The sequence below is a fragment of the Monodelphis domestica genome, chromosome 3 (assembly GCF_027887165.1).
Source record: "Monodelphis domestica isolate mMonDom1 chromosome 3, mMonDom1.pri, whole genome shotgun sequence".
NCBI lineage: Eukaryota > Metazoa > Chordata > Mammalia > Didelphimorphia > Didelphidae > Monodelphis > Monodelphis domestica.
In genome coordinates this window covers 344893377-344917419 of record NC_077229.1, presented here as the reverse complement: position 1 = coordinate 344917419, position 24043 = coordinate 344893377, and the positions used below count along the sequence as shown (strand labels likewise).

Below are 24043 nucleotides of genomic sequence, written 5' to 3'. Positions count from 1 at the left end.
TCAAGACTAATGAGCAACCATGCCCAAAGGGCCATAAAACTATTCATTTGACCTAGCAATACCATTTCTGGGTCTATATCCCAATAATGGGATACAGGAAGGACCTACATATACAAAAATGTTTTTAGCAACTCTTTTTGTAGTGGCAAAAATTGGAAACTGAGGAGATATTGTGAAATTTAGATTACTCCACCCTACTTAGATCTTATTTTATGGAGAAAATGAAATTGTAATCTCCTGATTGAACAATGAAAGTACTTAGTTCTTACTTTATAGTGTAGCTAGAACATTAAGCTAAGTCTGTTTTAAGATCTTAATACAAAAAGTTGTTAAGTAACTGTAAAGGTTAAATTAATCACAAAAAAGGTTAAGTAACTCAGAAAGGTGAACTTAAGAAGTGTGAAGTAACTCAAAAGATATAATCTAATCAAAGAAGATGAGAACTAAAGAAAGGACAGTCCTGGAGAAAAGCTCTCTGATGTGATTGGTAGACGTGAAAATTGAGAGGAGGGGACACAAGAGTAAAAGGTCTATATATTTCATGTCACTTCCTCTTTCTGGTACCTCTTTTCCCAGAGAGGTGGCTCTGGATGGCAGCCTGCTAAGCATTCTGACATCTTGGTCTAGTGGTAGCTATTGTCTGGTTTGACAGTGAGTTTTCCTTGATACTATACTGGGAGAAGCTGAGTAGCTAGTTCAGGTTCAGGCATCTTAGCTGAGCCCTCTTGGAGTTTGGCTGATTCCTTTCTCCTTTACCTTCCAACACTATCCTCTTAAAAAGCCACTAATTTGAACTTCCCCTGGCACAGGTCAAGAGGGAAAAATCCTATACCTTTTCCCTCTCCCTTTTCCTTAATTTCTTTCCTCTATATTAATTAAAATAACCATAAATTTCCAGCTGACTTGGGTATTTTATTTGGGATATCCACTGGTGACCAAAAATTAATTTAGTTTAGATCACAACCCTAAATTATCCTTCCAATATTCATCAATTGGGGAATGGCTGACCAAGTTGTGGTACACAGCTGATGTGTCATAAGAAATGAAGAACAGGATGAGTTCAGAAAAACCTGAAAAGACTTAATTGAACTGATGCAAAGAAGTGAGAAGAATCAGGAAAACAATGTATACAGTAAAAGAAATATTGTATCAAATGTAAAGGATTAAAGTATTACCAACAAAGCAAGATTTCAAGCTAATCCCAAGGAACTCATAAAAATACTATTCACAGCCAGAGAAAGAAATCATTGGAGTCTGTCTACAGATCAAAGCATACCATTTAAAAAAAGCATTTAGTTCCTTTATGAGTTTTTTTTTTATTATATGTGTGATTCGTGTCTTCTCTTGCAACATGAGGAATATGGAAATAGGTATTGCATAACAGCACTTGTATAACCTATACCAGACTATTTACTGCTTTACAAAGGGGAGAGGGTAGGGAGGAAAGTAGAGAATCTGAATTATGCAATATCAGATAACAATTGCCAAAAATGCTTTCTACTTGTAATTGAAATTTTTCTTTTTAATTTAAAGATTGAAAAACAAAAACAAAAAGCAAAACTCCATTTGTGCAAGGCTGTTTGCTAGATGCTGGATATATCAAATGAAAACCAAAACAATTCCTGCCCTCAGAGACCATATATTATGTAGAAGGGGGTGTAACTTGTTCACAATAACTAAATCCAAGGTAATTCAAGAAGGAAAAGAATGCTAACATTCAAGGGAATCAGAAAAGTAGTCAGGGAGCAGGTGATGAGGTTGCCAAGAGGTCCAAAGGAGAAGAGGTTGCTTTTTTTTGTTTTGTTTTGGCCTCTCTATCACTACCAAATAAAGCATGAGGAAAATGTAAGGCACTAATTTTCTTTTTAACCAACCATATGAGTATAGGATTATGGAAAGAAAGATCAAAACAATTGTGAAAACAACAAAACAAGAAATCCCCTCCAAAGCTGAGAATAAAGGGGGCCTCCTACTGAGGAGACTGACGTTGGTGAATTGCTTGAGCTCGCATGTTCAAGCTGGCCCTGAGCTATCTGCTGTTGTCATGGGGACTGAGGAGGACAGACTAAATCATAGGCTAATAGGAGACAAGTTGGGTGCAGAAGGGACAGATTTATATTGGAAATATTTTAAAGGAGCATCTCAGTCTAGGACTAACCAGGTGAAAACATGAAGGGAGATGAAGAGGATATAGGACTAAAGATATTCTAGACTTGGAATAGATTAAAATTCAATAAAAATTTAAAGTATCTACATTTAAATGCTAGATATAAAACTGGAATAGGCATATAGAGAATACACAGTAAACACTGTTAATTGAATTCCTGATTGAAGGCTGATATAAAAAAGCAAAGGAGTAAGGGGACAGGCATTTATTAAGCATCTGTTAGGAGCCAAAAACTTTACAAATATCTCATTTGATCTTACAACAGCCCTGGGAGGCCAGCGCTATTATGATCCTGTACTTATAGTTGAGTAAACTGAAGCAGGCTGAGATTAAGTGACCTGCCCAGGATCACACAGTTAGGCAATATCTGAGGCTGAATTTGAACTTCAGGTCTTCCTGACTGTAGGCCCAGCACTCTATATATTGAGCCACCAGCTGTCAGAAAAACCAGGAGTCCACAACCTTATAAGACAACGTCAAAAGGCACACACAAAAGTAAATAAATAAAATATTACCTTTGTTTTATTTTCTTCTGCATAACCTGGGGTGTCTGTGTCTGGTGGATAGGCAATGGTTATATAGACGTTATATGGTTTCACCTGCGTTTTAAAGAACAATAACCATAAGTTAAGAGAATTCAGTTTTCAAAGTTATGCACTGATTTCCATATGTTGTTAATGAATATAATAAATATGACAACCCTCAGATGATATTCAAGGTTTATAATTTAAGAACTTGGCACTGTTCCATCTTTTCTGTGAGGATCTTTGGTACCGGACCATAGAAATAACCATCATTAAATACCCTTTGTAAGAGAGGAATCTGAGACTGAAGCTGCCAAAAGAAGACAAGCAGATCCATCATGCTGGAAGACCATTTTGAGTGGGGGAAGGGCAGGAAGGAGAGAGAATTCCAAAGGAAGAAGAGAGGAACTCAGAAGATCCAGGCAGTTGAACTCACTTCTCTTTGGGAAGCCCACCAGAGAGGTTGATCTGAGCAGACCTCTGAGCCCGGAGTGTCCTGTGGATCCTGACCCCAGTAACCAGTAAAGACAAACTAGAGTGAATAGGACTTTGCCTGAAAGCTATTCACCAGAAGATCCTCTAAATCCCTCTGGACAGTCCTTTGAACCTGATAATAGCTAAACAGCTAGGAGTCAGGACAACTCTCACAATTGACCCCAGGCGGTCAGGCAGGCAAAGCCTGACCCTGCAGGATTTGGGGGGAGAAGGGGTTCAAATGTTATTATTAGGGATTCCTATTTCCCTCCTTCCCAATCACCTTATCCCACAACTCACTTGCTTTACCTTTTACATGTTCTTTAGAATAAATAACCATTTCCTAAATCAAGAGTCTACTGCATAGTATTCAAGAAGGAAGACTGGGAGTTTGGGGGGAAGAAAGTTACTTTCTCTCCTCAGGGAGAGAGGAGCTGTCTGTCTTATACTTTGTTTCAAACAAGTCTCTGAGGGAACAGCATCTGTGATTCTGAAGGCAACCAGTATGGGGTTTATCAGGGAAAGAGCGAGAGAAACCCAATCTATCGCCTCTCTTCATCCCATGGCTATATTCATCTCTAGCTCACTCTGGTCCTGAAACTAGTGGTGGGAGACTCCATTCCTTCTCCCTCCATTACACCTTGCTCTAACTTTGTTTTACAGAAAACAACAGTCCCAAAGTATAGAAAAATCAGCTTTTGCCCAAACCTCCCTGAAAATCAGACATCTCATCCCCACTCGAGGAGGAGACCAGAGATGGAGAAGAAGGCAGTTCAATCTTGGTGGCTTTCTTTTAAGAAAATCATTCACAAAATAGGAGGCTCACAGACACACATCAAACATACCCTTTCCAATCTCCCCTCTCCCTTCTCTGAGGCCAGGGAGTAACACTTTGCACTCACTCTTTCCTCCCTCAGGCAACATGCTGCTTTCTTGTTTTTCCCTACAAAGACGCTGCTGCTGCTGCTGCTGATTTTAATTTTATTTTACCTGTTTAAAAATTTGGAAAATGAAGTAGTTATGTTCCTGCCTTCATTGCACAGGAAATAGCCCTTGTAGAAAAACAAATCCAAGCCAGGTGGTACCCACCTGTAATTTCTGCTACTGGTGGATTGCTCAAGCTGGAGAGTTCTGAGCAGCAGAGGCCAGCACCAATGTGGGGAACCCCCAGGAGCAGAGGGCCATCAGGTTGCTTAAGGAGGACCAACCAGCCCAGGTCATAATTAAAACAGGTCAAAACACCTGCCCCAACCGTCAATGGGATTCTGTCTCTGAGTGGCTGCTTTCTTCCCAACTAGGCAGAACAGGGAGACCTGATCTCCCTCCCTGCCCTACCCCAAAAGAAAGCTTTCTACTGATCATAGGACCTGGCAGCAAAATATGATAAAAAAAAAAGGTCCCAAGAGTGGAGTCAGCAAAAACCTGGGTTTGAATCCCATCTTTGACACTTACTAGCTATATTAAGATTTTTTTTTAACCAACCACAAAAGTATAAGGTTATACAAACATAAATTGTAGTTCATGGACAATGGGTATAATAGCAATTTCTTCACAGGATTATAGTCAAAACCAAATAAGATAACATAGCTAAAACTTTTACAAATCTTAAAGTACTAGATAATTGCTAGGCATTGTTATCATTGATGTTTTTATTATTGTTATCATTACAGGCCAGACCCACATTTCTCATATGCCCCTTGTTATTATACAGACTCATTGGCACTCTGCTCTCCTTGAACAAGGAGGCTCATATACTTATCTGCCAATACCTCTTTCTCAGAGTAAAACCCTAGACCTCAAAGACACCCTCTTCCATACCTGCCTGAGGCAACCCTATAGAAGGGAAAAACATACACTATTGCCACCTTTCTGGGGTCTCCCAGATGTTCTCCTTCCTTCCCTGAATCCTATCAATCCAAGGGAGATTATTCCTTCATATAGGAAAAATTCTCACTCCCTGGGTAGGACACTTAAGCTGCCCTTCTCCAGAACACCTACCCAGAATGTTCTTTTACCAACTGTGGGATATATCATTTTAAATATCTCAATCCAATAAGATACCCGTTTTCTAAGAATTTTCACTCTTCATTTGGCAAATCTGAATGGTTGCATGAAAAGCATTTACCAAGAGCCAAGCCCTATTCTAAGGGATGAAAAATCCAAAGATTAAATCAAGAAGTTCCCTGCCTTCAAGAAACTTACATTCTAATAAAGGAAGGCAAAGCATAAAGGGGACAAGTGGCAAAGGAAGAAGGAATCAGCATTTGCAAGGGAAGAGTACAGGGCATGAAGATGGCTAGCTTGAAGATAAGGAGGCATGTCCTAAGGAGTACAGAACTGGGTAGCTTAGGTCTTTTTTTAAAAATTAATTAACCAGTTATTTAAAAATATTTTCCCATGACTCCATGATTCATGTTTTCTCCCTCCCCTCATCTAGGTTATACATAAATATGTTATCATTCAAACCCATTTCCATATTATTCATTTTGGTAAAAGTGCCAAGGCTTATGTCTTCTTGAGCATGCTTTCTAATAGTCTAGCTTGGAGGATAGAAAATGACCAGAAACAGAAATGAGTACAAGGTATATTAGTCCTCTAGCTACTTAATTTATTCACTTGTTTCTTTAATTAACTTGAATCTACTAAGAAATTTTCAATAAACTTGGCCCCAAAGAAAAGTTTTCAGGTTTTTTATTGATTAATTTTACAATTTTTTTCTCTTCTTTTTTAATTCTTTGTTATAAGGGATGACTCTCCAGGAGAGGAAAGGAAAGAAGTACAAGGAGAAATCCAGGTGATGTGAAGACAAAAGATATCTGGAGGAGGCACCTTGGTAGCTCAGAGGATCGAGAGCCAAGCCTAGAGACACAAGGGTCTAGGTTCAAATATGGCCTCAGATACTTCCTGGCTATGTGACCTGGACAAGTCACTTAACCCCCATTACCTAGCCCTTACTGCTTTTCTGCCTTGGAAACAATATATAGTATTAATTCTAAGATGGAAGGTGTAAACCTCAAAATTTCTTAGACTTGTGAATGTTGGAAATTTCACCATTGGAATGTGAACCCCATTGGCAAGGGAGGTTCCTCCTCCTCCCTTCTTAAGATTACTTTAGGACAGAAACCTTTTGCTGAACAATGGAAAGGGCTTTGACCTATGCTTAAGCATAGAACAGGAATTTCTTTGAGTCATGATTGATTTTAGAATTGATACAATAGAGATACTTGGAATGACAGAACCAGGTCTTGGAAAATACAATTTCCACCCCACTCAGTCCTAACAGGATTTAGGAAGGGTTGCAGCAAAGGATCAAGATTTAATTATTGAGAATATGACCTTCAACATACATGTGCAAAGCCACAGACCTCTGGGCGGTCCTGGGTTAAGCTAGAGCCACCATTGGCACAGGGAAGACATGGACAGTGATTGGTAGATGTGAGAACTGAGGGGAGGGAACTTGGATGGTTTCCTTAAAGATAGAGGGGTCTGAGGACTGAGGGGGGGTTGGTTGGAGAGGTTTTTGCTCTGAGAGGTGGTGCTTTGAGAGTTGGCTCTGAAGGAAGTTGGAGGTGGAGGCCCCTGAGACTGTTTCTCCATTTTGGTCACGTGAGTGATAAGGACTGATCTCTTTTCCTTGCCTCAGCTATCTAAGGGCTTGGGCCTTTTGGCCCAGCCTAAACAGAAGGGGTATTTAAGCCCTATTCCCTTCTCTCCCCTTTCTCTCTCCCTCTCTCTCTCTATCTCTAATACCTCTCTTCCTCCTGTTTGTAATTAAACTCCATAAAAGGTTGACTGCTGACTTGAGTTTTCATTTAGGAATTACATAGCTGAATTCCTTGGCGACCTTAAATTAATATATATCAGTCTTTTAAAGTGATTTCCTTGTCACAAAGGTAAGGGTTTAAAAAAAAAGACAAACTATATTAATAAAAATCTATTTTTAAAAAGAATTGAGGGGAAAGCTGGGTAGCTCAGTGGATTGCTAGCCAGAACAAGAGACAGGAGGTCCTGGGTTCAAATCTGATCTCAGACACTTCCTAGCTATGTGATTCTGGGCAAATCCCCATTTGCCTAGCCCTTACCACTCTTCTGCCTTGGAATTAATACATAGTATTGATTCTAAAATGGAAGGTAAGGAGTTAAAAAAAAAAAAGAACTGAGCGTAAGTCAGAAAATGAAAAAAAAAATTGTATATTTTCTAAGAGATGAGCTATGAATCAAGTGAGTGGAGCTGGAGTTTCTAGAGAAAAAAAAAGATAAATGACCAAGGAAATTAAGGACAAAAAAAACCCATCCTTAGTTCTGTTTTCTGTTTAACATATGGTGGTAGTTAGGGGAGAAGAGACAGGTTTGAAATTATGTAAAGTTTCTCCACCTGTAAAATTTTCAAGTTCATCCAGCTTCCCAGAGACAATTTCCTACTTGGGCATCTCCTTCAGAAGCTCACACACCCTGATACCCTGGTGACCCTGTCCTGGTAGTGACTTGCTCCCTCAGACCTCAGGATTCTGGGCCACCACCCTGAGATGTCTTCAGGGTGAGTGCTGACATTCACTATGACATGAGAAAAAGAAAATCCCTCTTTGGTTTTACATTCTGTGGAGTTCTTCCACTGGTCCTATAAGGCCAGGACAGGAGAACTACCCAACAGACTGGTGACTTTCCTCTGGTTCTTTTACTATCTTGAAGCTACCACTGTAGCATTTATTCTGCCACTTCTCATCTCTCATTCTCATTACACGACAAATTCATCTCCCTTACCAATCCAATAAGCCCTTGAGGACAACTTTGACACCATTTCTTATGACAAAATAACAGAAACACAAAATCCCAGAGGTGAAAGGGACCTCAGAAGCCATAGAATCCAAGCTGCTCCCAATCCTCATCGACAACACATCTGACAAGTTGTCATCATTGGCAATGTTGTGGCCTATTTATTTAAACCACGAATGTTCCCATTCCCTTTTATGTCACCTGAATATTTTATTCCTTTGAGAGAATGTGGCTCCATGATTCACAACCACAGAAAGCAACATTGTAGGATGCTTCACTATTACTAGCATCCATGATTTCATTCGTGTGGGTGCTCCTACCAGCCCAAATGAACACCTCTCTCCTGAATGGTCTTTAAAAAGTAGCTGTGGTCAACAGGGTCATGCCTTGTAGTCAACCAGATAGTTAATCTCTTTAAATGAAGGTAGGCTGGTGTTTGAATGACAAAAACTGAGTGTGATACTGGGCCTTTACTGAAAGTTCCTTTAGCTTGGTAGCTACTTAATTTATTTACTTGTTTCTTCATTTAACTTGAACCTACTAAGAAATTTTAAATAAGCTTGGCCCCAAAGAAAAGTTTTGTTTTTTTTTAATTGATTTTTATTGATTAATTTAAAAATAATTAATTAACAGCAAACCAGTTTGCAAACCAGTGGTAAATCCTACAAGTATTTAGGTTTGAATACAAGCTAATTTGACCTTGGTTCAGTCAATTAACTTATGACAGTCTCAGTTTTCCATGTCTGAAAAAAGACATCATTACAGCTCTCCTGCTTTTCTTGTAGAATTTGGGAAAACTTGGAAATGAACCAGCCTAATAACCTCACAAGACTGTTGTTGGGAGAAGGGTAGATAGGGTGCTATCCAAATGATATTTGTATAAGTCTGTTACAAATGCTAAAACAATACATAAATGTTTAGTCTCATCTAAAACAAAGAATTTAGCTCCCCATGAAAATGAAAGCATCAAAGGTATACTTTAGAGGCAGTAGGGATATTGATGTTAAAGAGATGGCTTTAGAAGAAGGGCAGTTATTTAAATATCAACCAGTTTGATCTTCTACTCAGCTCTGGGCCCAATTTATAGTCTAGCTATAATTCCTGTCCAAGTGATACATATTGATGGATTCACTAATTCTATTGTCTGTCCATTTCATAATGTGAGCAACATGCATTGGACCTCCACTTTTTTGTCTCCCTATGGATAGCTATGGCAATCTTTTCCAAATAATTACAGATTTCACTGATTTCATTGAGATGTTCTGGGATCTGATACAATTAGCAAAATATCATATGTGAATAAATGAGGAATAAAAGGAGTCTTGTTTAGAGTCTACACAAGATAAGACATGAAATACCTTAGGGAAATAGGTTTTCCTATTTTTTTGCTTCAAATGATGATTATACTTAATGGGTCATTATATAAAGTCACATCTATTGTCCTTTGTCATAGAATCTTGCCTTATTTCCAATATATGCATGGGAGGCAACTTTGTTTGAAGGATATCATTTGGAAACAGTATCATCTTCTATAAAATTAAATTATAATAAAGAAAGAAGGGTTGTATATTTCCCAGGTTGCTAGGTAAGATATGATTGCAAAGATGCAGTCTGATATAAAAAATCTGCAAAAGTCTGTTTGTTCTCTTCCAATGTTTTCATCAAAGATAGCCTTAATGCGTGCATAGCTCTTTCTGAAACATTTTATAGATATGGAAGTAGGCACGAGTTGGCAGCTGCTGATACATTCTCAATAACCTTTTATTTGTTAAAAGCCTCTTCATGATGTTTTTTATTCTCTTAGAGCCTCTGAGACATAATGAAATCAATTCCCAAGTGCCTTTAAAAGCATGCCACTTTCAGTATGTGTCATTAAGTCAAGCCTAGGTAAACACCCTGATTTTATCATCATTCAGTGAAACTGCCATTTGTTCCCACAATATGTAGATACTGCAGCAGTTCCACTGTCATTGCCAGTGAGAACACATCACAAGAATGCTGGCAGTCCTGTTCTCTTTCACATCAGTTTGTTGTTTTCCCTCAAGTTTCATCTACCAACGTTCTAGGAATGTTCTGGTCTGGCTGAGGCTCAGACCTTGTCTGTAGACTCATCTCCTCTTCAATGACTTTTCAGTGCTTTGTCAAGTGATAACATTTAGAATCTCCCATCATTCCCTTCTGTAATGTTTTGCAAATAATTAGCCTAAGCTACCACATACTCTCCTCAACTCAACCCTATCTGTCCTTTTTATCATTTTCTCAGAACAACTACTGCAAGAATCTCTTCCCCTTGGGACACAGCTCTCATTCTAGGGCATTCTCCTTCATCTCTATCCTAAAGCACCTAGAGCCCTTGCAGACAGCCATTCCTACCCTGAGACATCTCCCTGAATGGGCTCCCCAATATAAATAAGTAGGGCCCTGGAGCGCCCCCCCTCATTTCTTATCTCTTAGTTCTGCGCCTCTCATATCTGGATACTTTCTCCTATCTTGGAAGCCAAACTCCGGCACTTGCAACCCTCAGCCCCTATTCCTTATCACCCATTTCAGGGTACCTCTCAGCGATCTATTCAAACATCTTAAAAGATAGTGGGAAAACAAAGCAAGTTATTCATAAAACAGAAATCAAGCAAGGAGCATTTATTTAAGTACCTGCTGTGGACCAGCCTCTGAGGATACAGAGAGGAAAATTAAACAGTCCTTATCCTAAAGTACCATATCTATCAAAGGAAGCAGAATGTACATATATCAGTTTATGTAAGATAAGTGAAGGCGGAGGAGGATTAGTTAGCCATTAGAACAGGAATACCCTCTTGATCTCCCTGACCCTTCACTCACTTTTCCCCCCTTTTTAAAAAATACCCCTTATCTACTGTCTTTGTATCAATAGAGTGGCAAGTGCTAAGTAACTGGGGTTAAGTGACTTGCCCAGGATCACATAGCTAGAAAGTGTCTGAGATCAGATCTGAACTTGGGACCTCCCAATTCTAGGCCTGGCTCTCTATCCATTGTGCTACATAGCTGCTCCTCTGCATTTACTTTTAATGGGCCATGATGAGTTTCATCTAAGTCAATCTGCTAGTTTTAATTTGCTGGAATTAACAGTCTGGTTTGTATTCAAATACCTAAGAGGTCAGGAAGCAGTTGGAGTGACCTTCCAATGGAATGATATAATTTATCTCATGGTAGACTTAAAACCCAAATTTGTCCACCTACACTCAATAGCCTGGAAGAATATCCCAGGGCTTTCTCTTATCACCAAGGCCTCCAACCTCCTACAAATCACATGCTAGAAGCCTCTGGAAGAAAATGCAGAGAACACCTTTAGGCACAATGGTCTGTTTAGCAAGTCTGAATCCAGCAACAGCTAACTTTCCCAGGGGAGGAGACAGATAAGAAAAAAAAACCAATCTCTTCAGTTTGGTTCCATCCCAGGCAGGGCCAATAGGACATTAATCATCAGGGGAAAAAACACAATACTACCATGAAAGCTCAGTCAAAAAAATTCACCCATAACTTTTCCCTTGACAGACAGAACTGATGCCCTCAACATCAATAGGGTAAATAGTTTTAAAGCCCAGGAACAGTCATAACCAGGAGAGTGAGGAGAAAGTAACTCTAATTTTTTCTTCTTTCCAGAATGATGACCCATGATGGTTCTGCCTACTTCCCCTCTTCTTTCACCACTGCCCTAGAAAAAAATTATCAAGATGACTCTAATTGAAAGGGAACCACCATCTTGGAGTAGTCTTCTAGGACACTGACCAATTTGGTATTTTTTAACTTAAGTTCTTCTGAAACAATAGGTCATAAAGGTATTACCTTGGACCATGTGTCATAAGATATAAAGCTGAACCATGCCATAACTAAGCCTTCATACCAGGGAAATTAAAAAATGAAATACAACAAGGATTAGATTATCACCAAAAGCAACATTTCTCAAAACGGAGGTCATTGTGGAGTTCTCAATGGGTTGGACTATCAGAAGGTCAAGAAATACTGTCAACATTCATTTATTTGAAACAGAACTACCAACAAAACAGTTCAAATAATTCAGTTAAGAGTTTTGGGATAATTTCACATTTCAAGCTAGCTGGGAAATAGCAATTGTTTGGAAAAATGTGCTACTCTGAATTAACTAGTACTAGAAATAGTATTTAAATTATATTCATATGGTTTTGGTTTTGTTTCTTTTGTTAGTACTGAAGTGTAGAATACTTGAAGAACTGATTATTTAAAGAGTAGCATGGAAACCAAGCATGGGCTGAGTAAATCCCAGATGCTCTCTGGGTCTCCTTCAACTAAAAACAAACGAAGCCTCTGTTACAGAGAGACCATGATAAGGTTTTTGATAGCATTTCATGGTTATTTTTTTCCTTTACTTAGTAACATATTTGGGGGCCCATGGAAGCTAAAATGAAGCTATCAGAGTACATAATTTTCCTTATTTCAGTTACTCCAGATGTATCCCTATCCTTGTCATAGTTTCTACCTAATTCAGCCACTCCTTTGTCTTTTTCTGTTCACCTTTTCTACTGTATCCTCTGAAACTTTCCCTTTATCTTTTTTTTTCTTAAATCTTTACCTTCCACCTTAGAATCAACAGTATGTTCCAAGGCAGAAGAGCAGTAAGGGCTAGGCAATGGGGGGGTCACACAACTAGGAAGTATCAGAGGCAAGATTTGAACCTAGGACCTCTTGTCTCTAGATCTGGCTCTTAATCCAATGATCTACTCAGATGCCCCCTCCCTTTTTCTTTAATGAACTCTTTTATCCTAGATCTATTCATTTCATACTCTTTCTATGATAACTATTATTATAAAAATAATAATTAGCACTTAATGATGATTTAAAGTTTGCAAAGTACTTTATGTATGTCATCTCATTTGATCCTTATATTAATCCTGATGAGTAGGTGCTATTATTGGTATTCTCATTTTACAGATGTAGAAACAGAGGCAGAGAGAATTTAAGTATCTTGCCCACAGACACTGAGCTAGTAAGTGTCTGAGCCTGGATTTGAACTCAATTCTTCCTGATTCTAGGTCTTGCATCCTTTCCAGAACACCATGTTACTGCCACCTACTATCATTCAGTAGTCAAGGAAATCTGACCCCTCTTAAAGCGCCATCCCTGACCCCACCTTCTCCAGAGTGTGGAGCCTCACAGTGCAACTTCCAGATCCTCCATTTCTTGCAATCACTCTGCTACCTCTTCCCTCTCTCCATTCATCTCTCTCACCCAGATCTTTCTTGCTATAATCTACTGGCCTCTCAAGTTCTAAAAAGTTTAGGACCTGCCTTAGAGTCTTCCTCTCTATCCCATCCCTGCCTGCATACTGTGTGTGTGTGTGTGTGTGTGTGTGTGTGTGTGTGTGTGTGTGTGTGCGCGCTATCCTGGCTCCCCACTTCATCAGCCTCCTCAGCTTCCAACATCTTTGATCTATGTGTCTCGCCCACAAGGCTTGCCATCACATGTGGACATCACTATTGCCTATAACTCACCCACCTCCGTCATGCTGAAACTGCCCTGTGCACTAGTACAGTCAGTCAGACAGCACTTATTAAGTATCTACTATGTGCCGGGCATCTTGCTGGGTTCTGGGGATATAAGGAAAGGCAAAAGCAGAGTTCCTGCCCTGCACATGGTAGGTACTTTATATACTATTTTTGTACATTGCATATATAATGTATACATTAGTAAATGTATGTTGAAATCTGAAATGCACCGTTTCTGACCATAATCTCACATCCTGACGTTTCTCCTTCAGCCTTACTCCTCCTAAATATTAAGTTCATTCACATCCGACACCTGGTATTTCACCCCTAATCTGACTTCCCTAATAATAGTCTTGACCCTTGACAGATATTCAGCTCTATGGGATCCTCTACATGTCAGTCCCTCTGCCCGACTACCATTACAGACTGCTAATTATCCTCCTGGCCCACCTCCAACTTCCTCCTTCCCTGCTTATATTCTCTGGTTGCTAAACAATGACGGGGGAAAGTCACATGATTAGGATGAAATGGGTCTACTGCATTCAAAAATCTCAAAGGAGCCCTCACTCCTAATCCTTTAATTCTTTCCCAGCTAACTCCATGGCCATTTCAAAAGTTCTCTTTTCTCAAGCACCCAGTGTTAGTCTAACCCACTCTCTCCCAGAGGGCAGGTAGGCAGGTGGCACAGTAGAGTATCAGGCCTGCAGTCAGGAAAACTCATCTTCTTCAGGCCAAATCCAGCCTCAGACACTTCCCAGCTGGGTGACCTTGGGCAAGTCACTTAAACCTGTTTGCTTTAGTCTTTCATCTATAAAATGAGAAATGGCAAACCACTCCAGTATCTTTGCCAAAAACAAAACAAAACAAAACAAAAAAACACAACAACAACATAAAGAGGCATGAAGAGTTAGCAGTTACACAGAACTGACATGCCAGAACAACAGCTCTCTCAGAAGGTAGATTGCCCTTACTCCTTTCTGGAGGAAGGAAAAGTCCTCACCATTCATTCATTCATCCTAAATTTCATCAGCCACTCTCTTTCTATTCCTCAGATCCCTCTATAGCTCCACTAGTCTTCTATGCTCCAGACTCTGAGGAAAAGGTAACTTTTTCCTTTGCAAAAACCAACCTGTGTACAGGTGCCCTTTATCCTTGCCCTATCAGTCATTTCCTGTACTCATCCCCCTAACTTTGTGTTCCTTTTCTGACAACTACTAACATGTCTGGTTCTCTTCATCTTTAAAAAAATCCTTCACTTGAACCTTCTTCTTCTCAAACTATCATCCTCTCTCCTCCCCAGAGCCAAAATCCTAGAACAAAATCACAGTATCCTCTGCTTTGCCACCGAGTCCTTTCTCTTCTGTGTTCGTGGGTGTTTGTTCTTGTTTCTATTCAAATTTTTTTTCAATGAACTATCATTGATTTTATTTCCCACCCAGTCCCTTCCAAATTGAAAAATAAAAAAGAAAGCCCTTATAATATTCATTAGCAAAAGGCAAATGTATAAATTGGCCATTTCCAAAATTGTCTGCCTGTCACAGAGAGGTTTCTGCATGTTCTCTTTTCTCCTTTCACTTATTAATATTATTCCTTGGCCCACAGGAGCTCAAACATCTTGAGTCCATCATCTCTCAGTGACTCATGACTGTCATGATTCATGCATCAATCATCATAGGCCTTCTGGAATGATGATTCCTCAGTCATTTTTCAACCTCATTCAGTCTAGCTGCTGACTTCACCACTAATGAAACAACTTTCTCAAAAGGCATCCTAATCTTTTCACAGTCTTCATTTCCTTGACTTCTCTTTTGACTCCATGACCCAACTCCTATATTCTCTCCTCCCATGGCCTCTGGGACATTTGGCCTCCCCTGGTTCTCCTCCTACATCTCTGACTATTCCTTCTGCTTTCCCCTAATTTAGCTTAGAAAGAAGCATAAAATAAAGATTTTGGAGTTGGAAGAGCCTTTAGAAATCATCTAGGCTCTCCCTCCTTACCTCCACTTCTTGGAATCCCTGGTTTCCCTTCAAGACGCAACTCTAGAGTTACCTCCTACAAGAGTCCTTTTCCTGGTGCCTCCCAACTCCAACTAGTTACTAGTGGTTTCCCCTCTAAAGTCATTAAAAAAAAAAAAAAGCCTTTCCTTCCATCTTAGAATCAATACTGTGTATCAGTTACAAGGTAGAAGAGTGGTAAGGGCTAGGCAATAAGGGTTAAGTGACTTGCCTGGGGTCTTATTTAAACCCAGGACCGCACCATCTCTAGGGCTGGTTCTCAATCCACTGAGCCGCATAGCTGCCCCTAAAGTCGTCTTGAATCTACTTGATACGTCTCCTGAATAGGCCTAGAGGTAGGTGAGTTTGTCCTTAGAATGGAAGCACCTCGCTGGCTTTCCCTAGCCTCCCTCTGTGCTCCCAGCACCAATGATAGGCAGCATCCAGTAAGAGGGCAGAAACCCTCCCCGTGGCGGATCAGGGGCCCTCATGCAGCGTACAGCAGTGCCGGTACATACCAAAAGCCACGCTTGAACCTAGATTTCAAAGGCAGGCTACAGCCACTCTTCTCATGGGGCCTCTCAGCCCCATGTGATGAACCTTAAAAGTCACATAAGCCAGGAGACAATCAGAAGTAAGTGAAACAGGAAAACGCTTTACCTCCATCTGCAGCGCTTCAGCCAATCCTCTAAGAGCAAACTTGGACGCTGAGTACGCAGTATAACCATACAGCCCTAATTGTCCTGCCTGGGAAGACACGAAGACAATCCTGCCCATCCTCCTTTCTTTCATGGTGGTAATCACTGCACGGCTGGGGTATACGCTGCCCAAATAATTTATATTCATTAATCTCTAGGAGGAAAAAAGGTCACAAATATTATTTGAAAAATTTAAACCCTCAAGGTTTAAAATTTAATGTTCCATTCGATTAGTACTCATTAGGTATCTACTACATGCAAGGTCCTGTCCTAGGTGCTGGGGATACAATCGCCAAAATGATGGAATCAAGGAGTCCATGTATCAACATAGAGCCTATTTAGCTTGCCACTTTAGGGAGGGGGAAAAGAAAGGAGGGAGGGACAAAATGTCAGAAAACAAATGTTTAAAAAAATTGTTTCTGTATGCAATTAGAGGAACAACACAATACTTTTATTTTTTAATGAAAGAATCCTTGCTCTTATAAAGCTTATGTTCTAATTTCCTAGCTGTGTGACCTTGGGTAAGTCACTTAACCTCAGTTATATAAATTCTAGCAGCTTCAGGACAGAGTCTTTACAAATGAGAAATCTACTCCTCATAAATTAAGTCATTTGCTCAGGGTCACATAGCTAGCAAATGTCAGAGACTAGATTTGAACTCAGATCTTCCTGAGTCCTGATCCTGCCCTCTATCTACTTCATGCCTAGCTGCCCTAGTAAATGGGAGGTTCAGAGAAGGCTTTGCACAGGAAATTATATCAGAGGGAAGATTGAGGTTAAGGATTCTAAACAGCAGAGGTAAAGAGGGACAGCATGCTATCATTCAGGGACAGTTTGTGCAGATGCACTGTGATGGACAACAAAGATGATAAGTTCAAGGAATACCTAAGGAGGCCAATTTGCCAGGAGAGCAGAGTATTTGAGAGAAAGCAATATGGAATGGGTCTAGAAAAGATGGGTTATAGATTAAATCACTAACATTTTTGGGAGAGGGGAGAGAAGAGAGAGAAGGACACAATTAGGATTTTATAATATCAAAAAACATAGTGCTGAAAATTTTTATTACATATAATTGGAAAAATAAAATATCAAAAATTTTAAAATGAAAAGAAAAGATAGGTTAGAGCCAAATGAGGGAGTTTGCATTTTGTCCTAGAAGTGGGAGCCACTGAAGCTTCTTGAGCAGGAGAAAGACATAGTTAGATCTATGCTTTCGGAAAATTAATTTGGCAACTGTGAGGAGGTCTGAGGTGGAAATGGGAGAAACTTGAAGAAGAGAGAACTAGAAGACTACTGCAAATATAAACATTTAGCTGCATCTCAGTAAGAAACTTGGATGTGAAAAAAGCACCTTGAAAAATAAGATATCATGCCAGTATTGTATCATATAATATAAAATTGCAATCTATTCCACTGGCAGAGAGCCATATCCTGGTAACTGAAGATGTTTATGCCCTCAGTAAAAACTGGCCAAGCCGAACAAGCTTTCTTCTTAAAGACTTAGGTGCAATGCAAACAAAAGCAGGTGATGCTTCTCTTTTCAAAAAGAGAAGTGTTTTGACCTCCCTTCAGGGAATCCCTCAAGTTGAAAGGAAAAGGTACAAGCTAAGCAAGAACCAGAGGTCCCAGAATATCAGCCTCTTTGTTGCATTACTGATGTGATATTTGGAGAAAAGGCCTGTATGTGGAAGGATTCAGGAGCCGAAGGGCCTTAGGGCTCAGAAGGAGGAATTAAGTTCCAAGGATAAGCTCCAAGTTGGCTTTCTGACTGGCTTTGGAAATGAGGATGGAAGTGTTATGCCTAGGCTTATCTTCTTCTTAGCCCATAAAGAACAAAAAAGGAGATGATGAAAATTAATTTTCAATGGGAAGTTGTTTAATGGAAATCCAATTATTTCAATGGAAATTAATTTTCATTAACTACTTTTACTTCATATATTTTATTTCCTCAATCATCTTGTTGATAATCATAATGTACATAAAAATACTCATACAAATAATACTTATATCACAAGACCATTGAGAAGATCAAATAAAAAAGTATGTAAAATTTTAACACGCTAACTAAATGTGAGCAATTATTATTATTGTTGTTGAAACTTCCATCAGACATACACAACTTTATTTTCTATCCATCAGGTAGATGTACAAATGTTCCCTGGCCCCCCAATACAAAATCATAACCATGGCATTTTTTATTTAACTAGGGAACCTTTCCCTTCCATCTCAGAATAAATATTAAGTAGGGCTGCTTGCCTTACCCCGGGCCTCCCCCCACGTGGCCCTGGGGAGCTAAGCAGGCTTGGGGGACACCTCACCGGTGCCCAGCCCCATGTCAGCCTCCTCTAAAGGTCCTTTTCCCTGGAGGGACCACAGGCTAAGCCTTCCTTGTATCATTGGAGAAGCTGTGATTCTCCCCCCTCAAATAAAATGAAAGAAACTCCCTCAAAAAAAAAAAAGAATAAATATTAAGTATCTATTCTAAGGGAGAAGAGTAGTAAGAGCTAGGCAATTGGAATTAAGTGACATGTCCAGGATCACACAGCTAGGAGATGTCTGAGCTCATATTTGAATCCAGGTCCTCTGGACTGCAGGTCTGGCACTCTATCCACTAAGCTACCTAGTTGCCCCTATGGAATCATTTTTAAACTTCCTTTTCCCACTATGTTCCACTCAGTACAAGGGCCAAGCCAATATCCTCTGTATTGTTTCTTAAGTTGGCTATTTTTACATTCACCTTTTCTCCCTTCCCTCATCACTTCTTGCTTTTGCCCTCTAGATATTTCCTCCCAATACATTCTAACTACACATAACTACTTAAAATTTCATTTTCATTAATAATTTCATTAATGAACTCTATAAGTTAAAAGGAAGATGGCCATGCCAGGTACTCTTTCTACCTAATTGATAAGTAAATTACTCTGTTTACTCCCTAAAGATCTGACTAAGCAGGAAAGTTGGGTGGATAGGGAACTAGGCGACTTCACTAACCTCAAATTAAGAGACCTGGACTCTAAATCTTTTGGTTTTCTTAGCTCAAACAAGAGAATGTAACCAATATATCTCAAAGGCAGAAGAAGCTGATGTTCAGACTATGAAGGAGACCACAATATTACATTAAGGAAAAAAAAAGTCAGTGTTGGGTTAAAAATTATACTTGAGAGAATATAAAACTAATAGCATTTTCTTTTGAGGCAGAAGTGAAATTATAAGTGCTACCATGATGAAAGGTGCTATAAAAAAGTTGAGATAGCTCTAAGATGCAAGAATTTACCATTAATTGGGTCCATTTCCCCTAATGTTAGAGGATTCAGGATATAGCCTACTGTTTTCAACTAACCTTATTCCCTCTTAGGCAGCATTATAATGCATTCCAAGTATTTAATTATTAAAGGAAAAGTATTTTTACTCACTTCAAAATAATTTATTTCAAGATCTTCAAATTTTCCTGAAACTGATGACCCTGCGCAGTTTACGAGCATATCGACAGGTCCCAGCTTTTCTTGTGCCTAGAAAAAAGATCATTGCTGCAGATGTCTTGATTAATGAAAGACACAGAGCTCTTAAAAATGCAAAAAAAAATTGCAAAAGCTAACAAATTCTTTCATTTAGTCTAGGTAATTAAATAATAAATGTAGAAAGAATGGAAATGACCTAATTCCAGGCAGCCAAATTTCTTACTTGTTTTATGACATTCTCCACTTGTCCATAGTCTTGAGATACGTCAACTGATATGCAGAGCACGACCTGATAAAAAGGACATCATTAAACACATTTAAGTGCCTGCCAATCTCTTTCTAAACATCATTCTTTTTAATAAGAGTCAAGTCTAGGGGGCAGCTGGGTAGCTCAGTGGATTGAGAACCAGCCCTAGAGACGGGACATCCTAGGCTCAAATCTGGCCTCAGACACTTCCCAGCTGTGTGACCCTGGGCAAGTCACTTGACCCCCATTGCCTAGCCCCTATCACTATTCTGCCTTGGAGCCAATACACAGTATTGACTCTAAGACAGAAGGTAAGGGTAAAAAAAAAATAAAAGTCAAGTCTTTTCCCAACTATCAAGTCCAGGGAGATTTCTGAAAACAAGTAATGCCATGATGTATTATATTATACACATACACACACACACACACACACACATATATATATATATATATATATATATATATATATATATGGCCACAAACTAAGAGAGCATTTTTCAGATGGTCAGAAAAAACTATCAGAAAATGATGTGTTAAAAAAGATTAAAACCTTCCTCTTGTAGCAATATTGTTTCTGACAATAACTGTTCTATCTACAATCAAGTAGCTATGGTTCTGAATCAGAGGTCAACATTAAATTTTGGTGAACCAAGGGTCAGGCAGATAGTATCTGACTCCACCCCAATGACAGATTAGCTCCAAAACAGTTTGAGTTAGGAAAGAAGGGAGTCTGATCAAGGGTAAAGTCCCTGGAGCTTCACCCTGAAAAAATGCCATGGTCCTGTCCAAGAGCCCCAAGTTCATTTTTGGATCCCACGACCAAATCAAGTTCTCAATCTATGACTTGGGTATTTTGATCAATACAAAGATCCAAGACAATTGCAAAAGACCTTATGATGAAAAAGTCTATATATCTCCAGAGAAAAAAACTGATGAAGTCTGAATGCAGATTGAAGCAATTTTTTTCCTTTCTTTGATTTTTCTGTTATTTTTGTTTTTGCCTATTTTCTTTTGCAACATGGATAATGTGGAAATATATTTTGCCTGACCTCACATTATAATCTATATCAAAATGGTTGCTTTCTCATGGAGGAGGGAGGGAAAGAATTTGGAACTTAAAATTTAAAACTGGAAAATTCAATTTGGAACAAAAAAAATCTAATAGGGGAAAGAGTTAGAGATGTATACAAAGAAGGACATCACAAGGAGAAATATGGAATCTGCAAAGGAAAAGTCCCAGCAGAATGATAGGAGAGGGCCTGAGGAGGTAAGGAGAAGAAAGAGAGAACGCTTTAGAGAGGAGGGACCACCTGAGTGTTGTCTGTAGGAAGTGATGAGATGTATTTCTACACTGAGGGCTGGGAGATCACAGTGGCTTCTAGGTAAGGGGGACAAGGAAGTGGTGATCCTCTGAAAAGAACCTTTTCGGGTTTATGAAGAACAGACTGGAGAGAGTAGAAACTGGAGGCAGGGAGACTAGTTAGGAAGCCCTTTTAAATAGTCCAGGAGAAAAGGCAATGAGGATTTGCATAAACATGTGACAAAGGGAACAAAAAATAGAGGGAAGATGAGAGACAACTGCAGTCTGGAGTAATCTCAAGTCCAACTGTAGAACTGACTCAGTTTACCCAAAGGACCTCTGGGTCAGAGTTGGCACAAACAGGCCACTGAGTTGGATAGGAATCCAATCAAATAAGTACAGACTGTCTTAACACAATGATGCAAATGCAAAGAAAACAGCTTCTCTCCCACATATCCATGTAATCTGGCCCTTTGTGGGAGGAGGAAAAAGTCAATACGTAATATTTATACTACCTCACAGAGAATCTTTGGTGAGGAAAGCACTTTTCTAAAGATAAAGTGCCATATGTACACACATAGATATATATTTACACATATGAAATTGAGGCATATATATATATAAACCACTATAAATATCAGCCATTAAAAATCTGTTGCCATAGATGGAAAGATATAAATAAAGGACTCTAAATTAATTTCTCAGTGATAAGTAGGTTAGAAGTATAGGTGATATGGGCATACAGTTATGGGAAAAGAACACTGGACTGGGAAACAAGGGTACCTGGTTCTGGTCTGTCCTGACCATCAGATTAGCTATATGACTTTGGGTAAGTCACTATTTCTTTGGGCCTCAATTTCCTTACCTGGACAATTAAGGGACTGGCCCTTTTAAAGACAGCTTAGCACAGTGCCTGGCACACAGCTAATAAATGTTTCCTTACTGACTTACTAATAACTTCTTTTTTGAGAATAAATAATTTATTTTTATCATTCACTTAAAAATTTTTTTCTTCTGCCCTCTCACCCCTCCTCACCTTAAATTAAGAAGGCAAGAAATGTGAGATCAATTATTCATGTGAAATCATGCCAAACATTTCCATTTTATCCATGTTGGAAAAAAAAGAAATAAAATGAAAAAATTATGCTTCAATCTACAGTCAGCCTCCATCAATTCTCTCCCTGAAGATAGAAAGCATTTTTTATCACAAGTCCTCTGAGTTGTCTTGGACCACTGAATTTATCAGAATAGAAAAATTATTCATAGCTGACCATAACATAGTATTGTTACTATATACAATTATCCTCTGGTTCTGCTCACTTTTCTCTGCATCAATTCCTATAAGTCTTCCCAGGTTTTTCCAAAACTATCCTGCTTATCATGTTTTCTAGCACAGCAGTGTTCCATTACAATTCTATACCATGACTTATTCATTCCCCAATTGATAGGCATCCCTTCAATTTCTGATTTTTTGCCATCACATAAAGGCTGCTATAAATATTTTTGTATAAATAGGTCTTTCTCCTTTTTCTTTGATCTCTTTGGGATACAGATCTAATAGTGGTATTATTGGGTCAAAGAGGTATACACAATTTGATTGTCCTTTGAACAAAGTTCCAAATTGCGTTTTTAGGATGTTTGGACCTCACTGATAACTTCTAAGAACTGTTTTAACCGTTGATATTCTGTGGGGTTACTAAGGAAAAGTTTTCAGGTAGGGGACCAAATTAAAAACAAACAAACAAAAAAAAACTATTGCTGACTATGTCAGGTAGGGTGCTTTCACCAGATGAATCAACTACAATAAATTGCTCTCAGTTCCTAAGACACCAAGACAGAAATAATTCAGTTCCACTAAATAAACAGTGGTATTCCTGATTTCAAGGGTCAATCTAAGCTTATCAGACACAAATCTGTTTTATTTTTCTTATCACCCAGCACAAATTATAAAACATAAGAAGAAAAAGGAAAATGGAAATAATATTACCAATTTTAATAAATCATTCTTTTTGTTGTTGATTATTTCCGATTGGATCTGTGCCATGTGCCACAAATTTAGCTAAAAATTGCATATTTACTAGTGGCAAAGTTATGTGGGCATAAGGTAGTACTTGCAACAAATAGGCTATTTTCTCAATCTGGCACTGCTCAGGAGCCTGTCTGTGTCCTTCATTAGTCTTGAGCTGAAGTTGATAATCTTTTCATGGCAATTAATAATTTTTTAAAGTTTTTTAAAATTTTTAAATAAATAATTTTTAATAATAATAAATAATAAAAATTTTAAATAAATAAAAATTTTAAGCATCTGCTAGGCACAATGCCAGGTCCTACTTATACAGAGGCAAAAACGAAATAGTCCCTGCTCTCAATGAGTTTTCAATCATTGTCCATCACATCTGGCTCTTTATGATTTAATTTGGGGTTTTCTTGGCACAGTAATCAAAGTGGTCCACCATTTCCTTCTCCGGCTCATTTACAGAGAAGGAAACTGAGGCAAATGGAATTAAATGACTTGCCAGGGTTGCATAGCTAGGAAGTATCTGAATCTAGATTTTAATACAGGTCCTCCTGACTTCAGGCCTGCCATTCTTATCTTCTGTACCACCTAAGTGCTCCAAGGTGAATATTTTTAGTACTAATCACCCCCAGCTTCTCACTAAAAACAAACAAACAAAAAACTGTCATATCACTAAGAAAAAGCATATGTTTCCCCAATTAAAAGATGCTAATTATTGAGAAACCACAATGTACTAATAGTATCTGAAAAATTAACATTTAAGCTCATAAGAGGGGAGGGCATTTATACCTACAAATAGTTTTTTAGACTTTAGCTCCCAGGGGGTATAGCCTACCTAGAGAGACATCCAAAAACACAACCAAGATTAAAAAGAAACAACAAATTTGGGGAA

General features: G+C 38.9%; 1 protein-coding gene across 2 annotated transcripts in view; it reads right to left on the bottom strand.

Moving 5' to 3' along the window:
• Nucleotides 1-24043, bottom strand: part of KDSR (3-ketodihydrosphingosine reductase) — a 69471-nt gene that overhangs the window by 23377 nt on the left and 22051 nt on the right. Inside the window, exons 4-7 of one of the 2 annotated variants that reach the window (XM_001365366.5) lie at nt 19811-19876; nt 19543-19638; nt 16092-16283; nt 2683-2766 (exon numbers count right to left, since the gene is read on the bottom strand). In XM_001365366.5, coding sequence (XP_001365403.2) covers nt 2683-2766; nt 16092-16283; nt 19543-19638; nt 19811-19876 — 438 coding nt within the window. The remainder of the gene's footprint in view (nt 1-2682; nt 2767-16091; nt 16284-19542; nt 19639-19810; nt 19877-24043) is intronic. The other variant, XM_056824235.1, reaches the window with a different exon arrangement.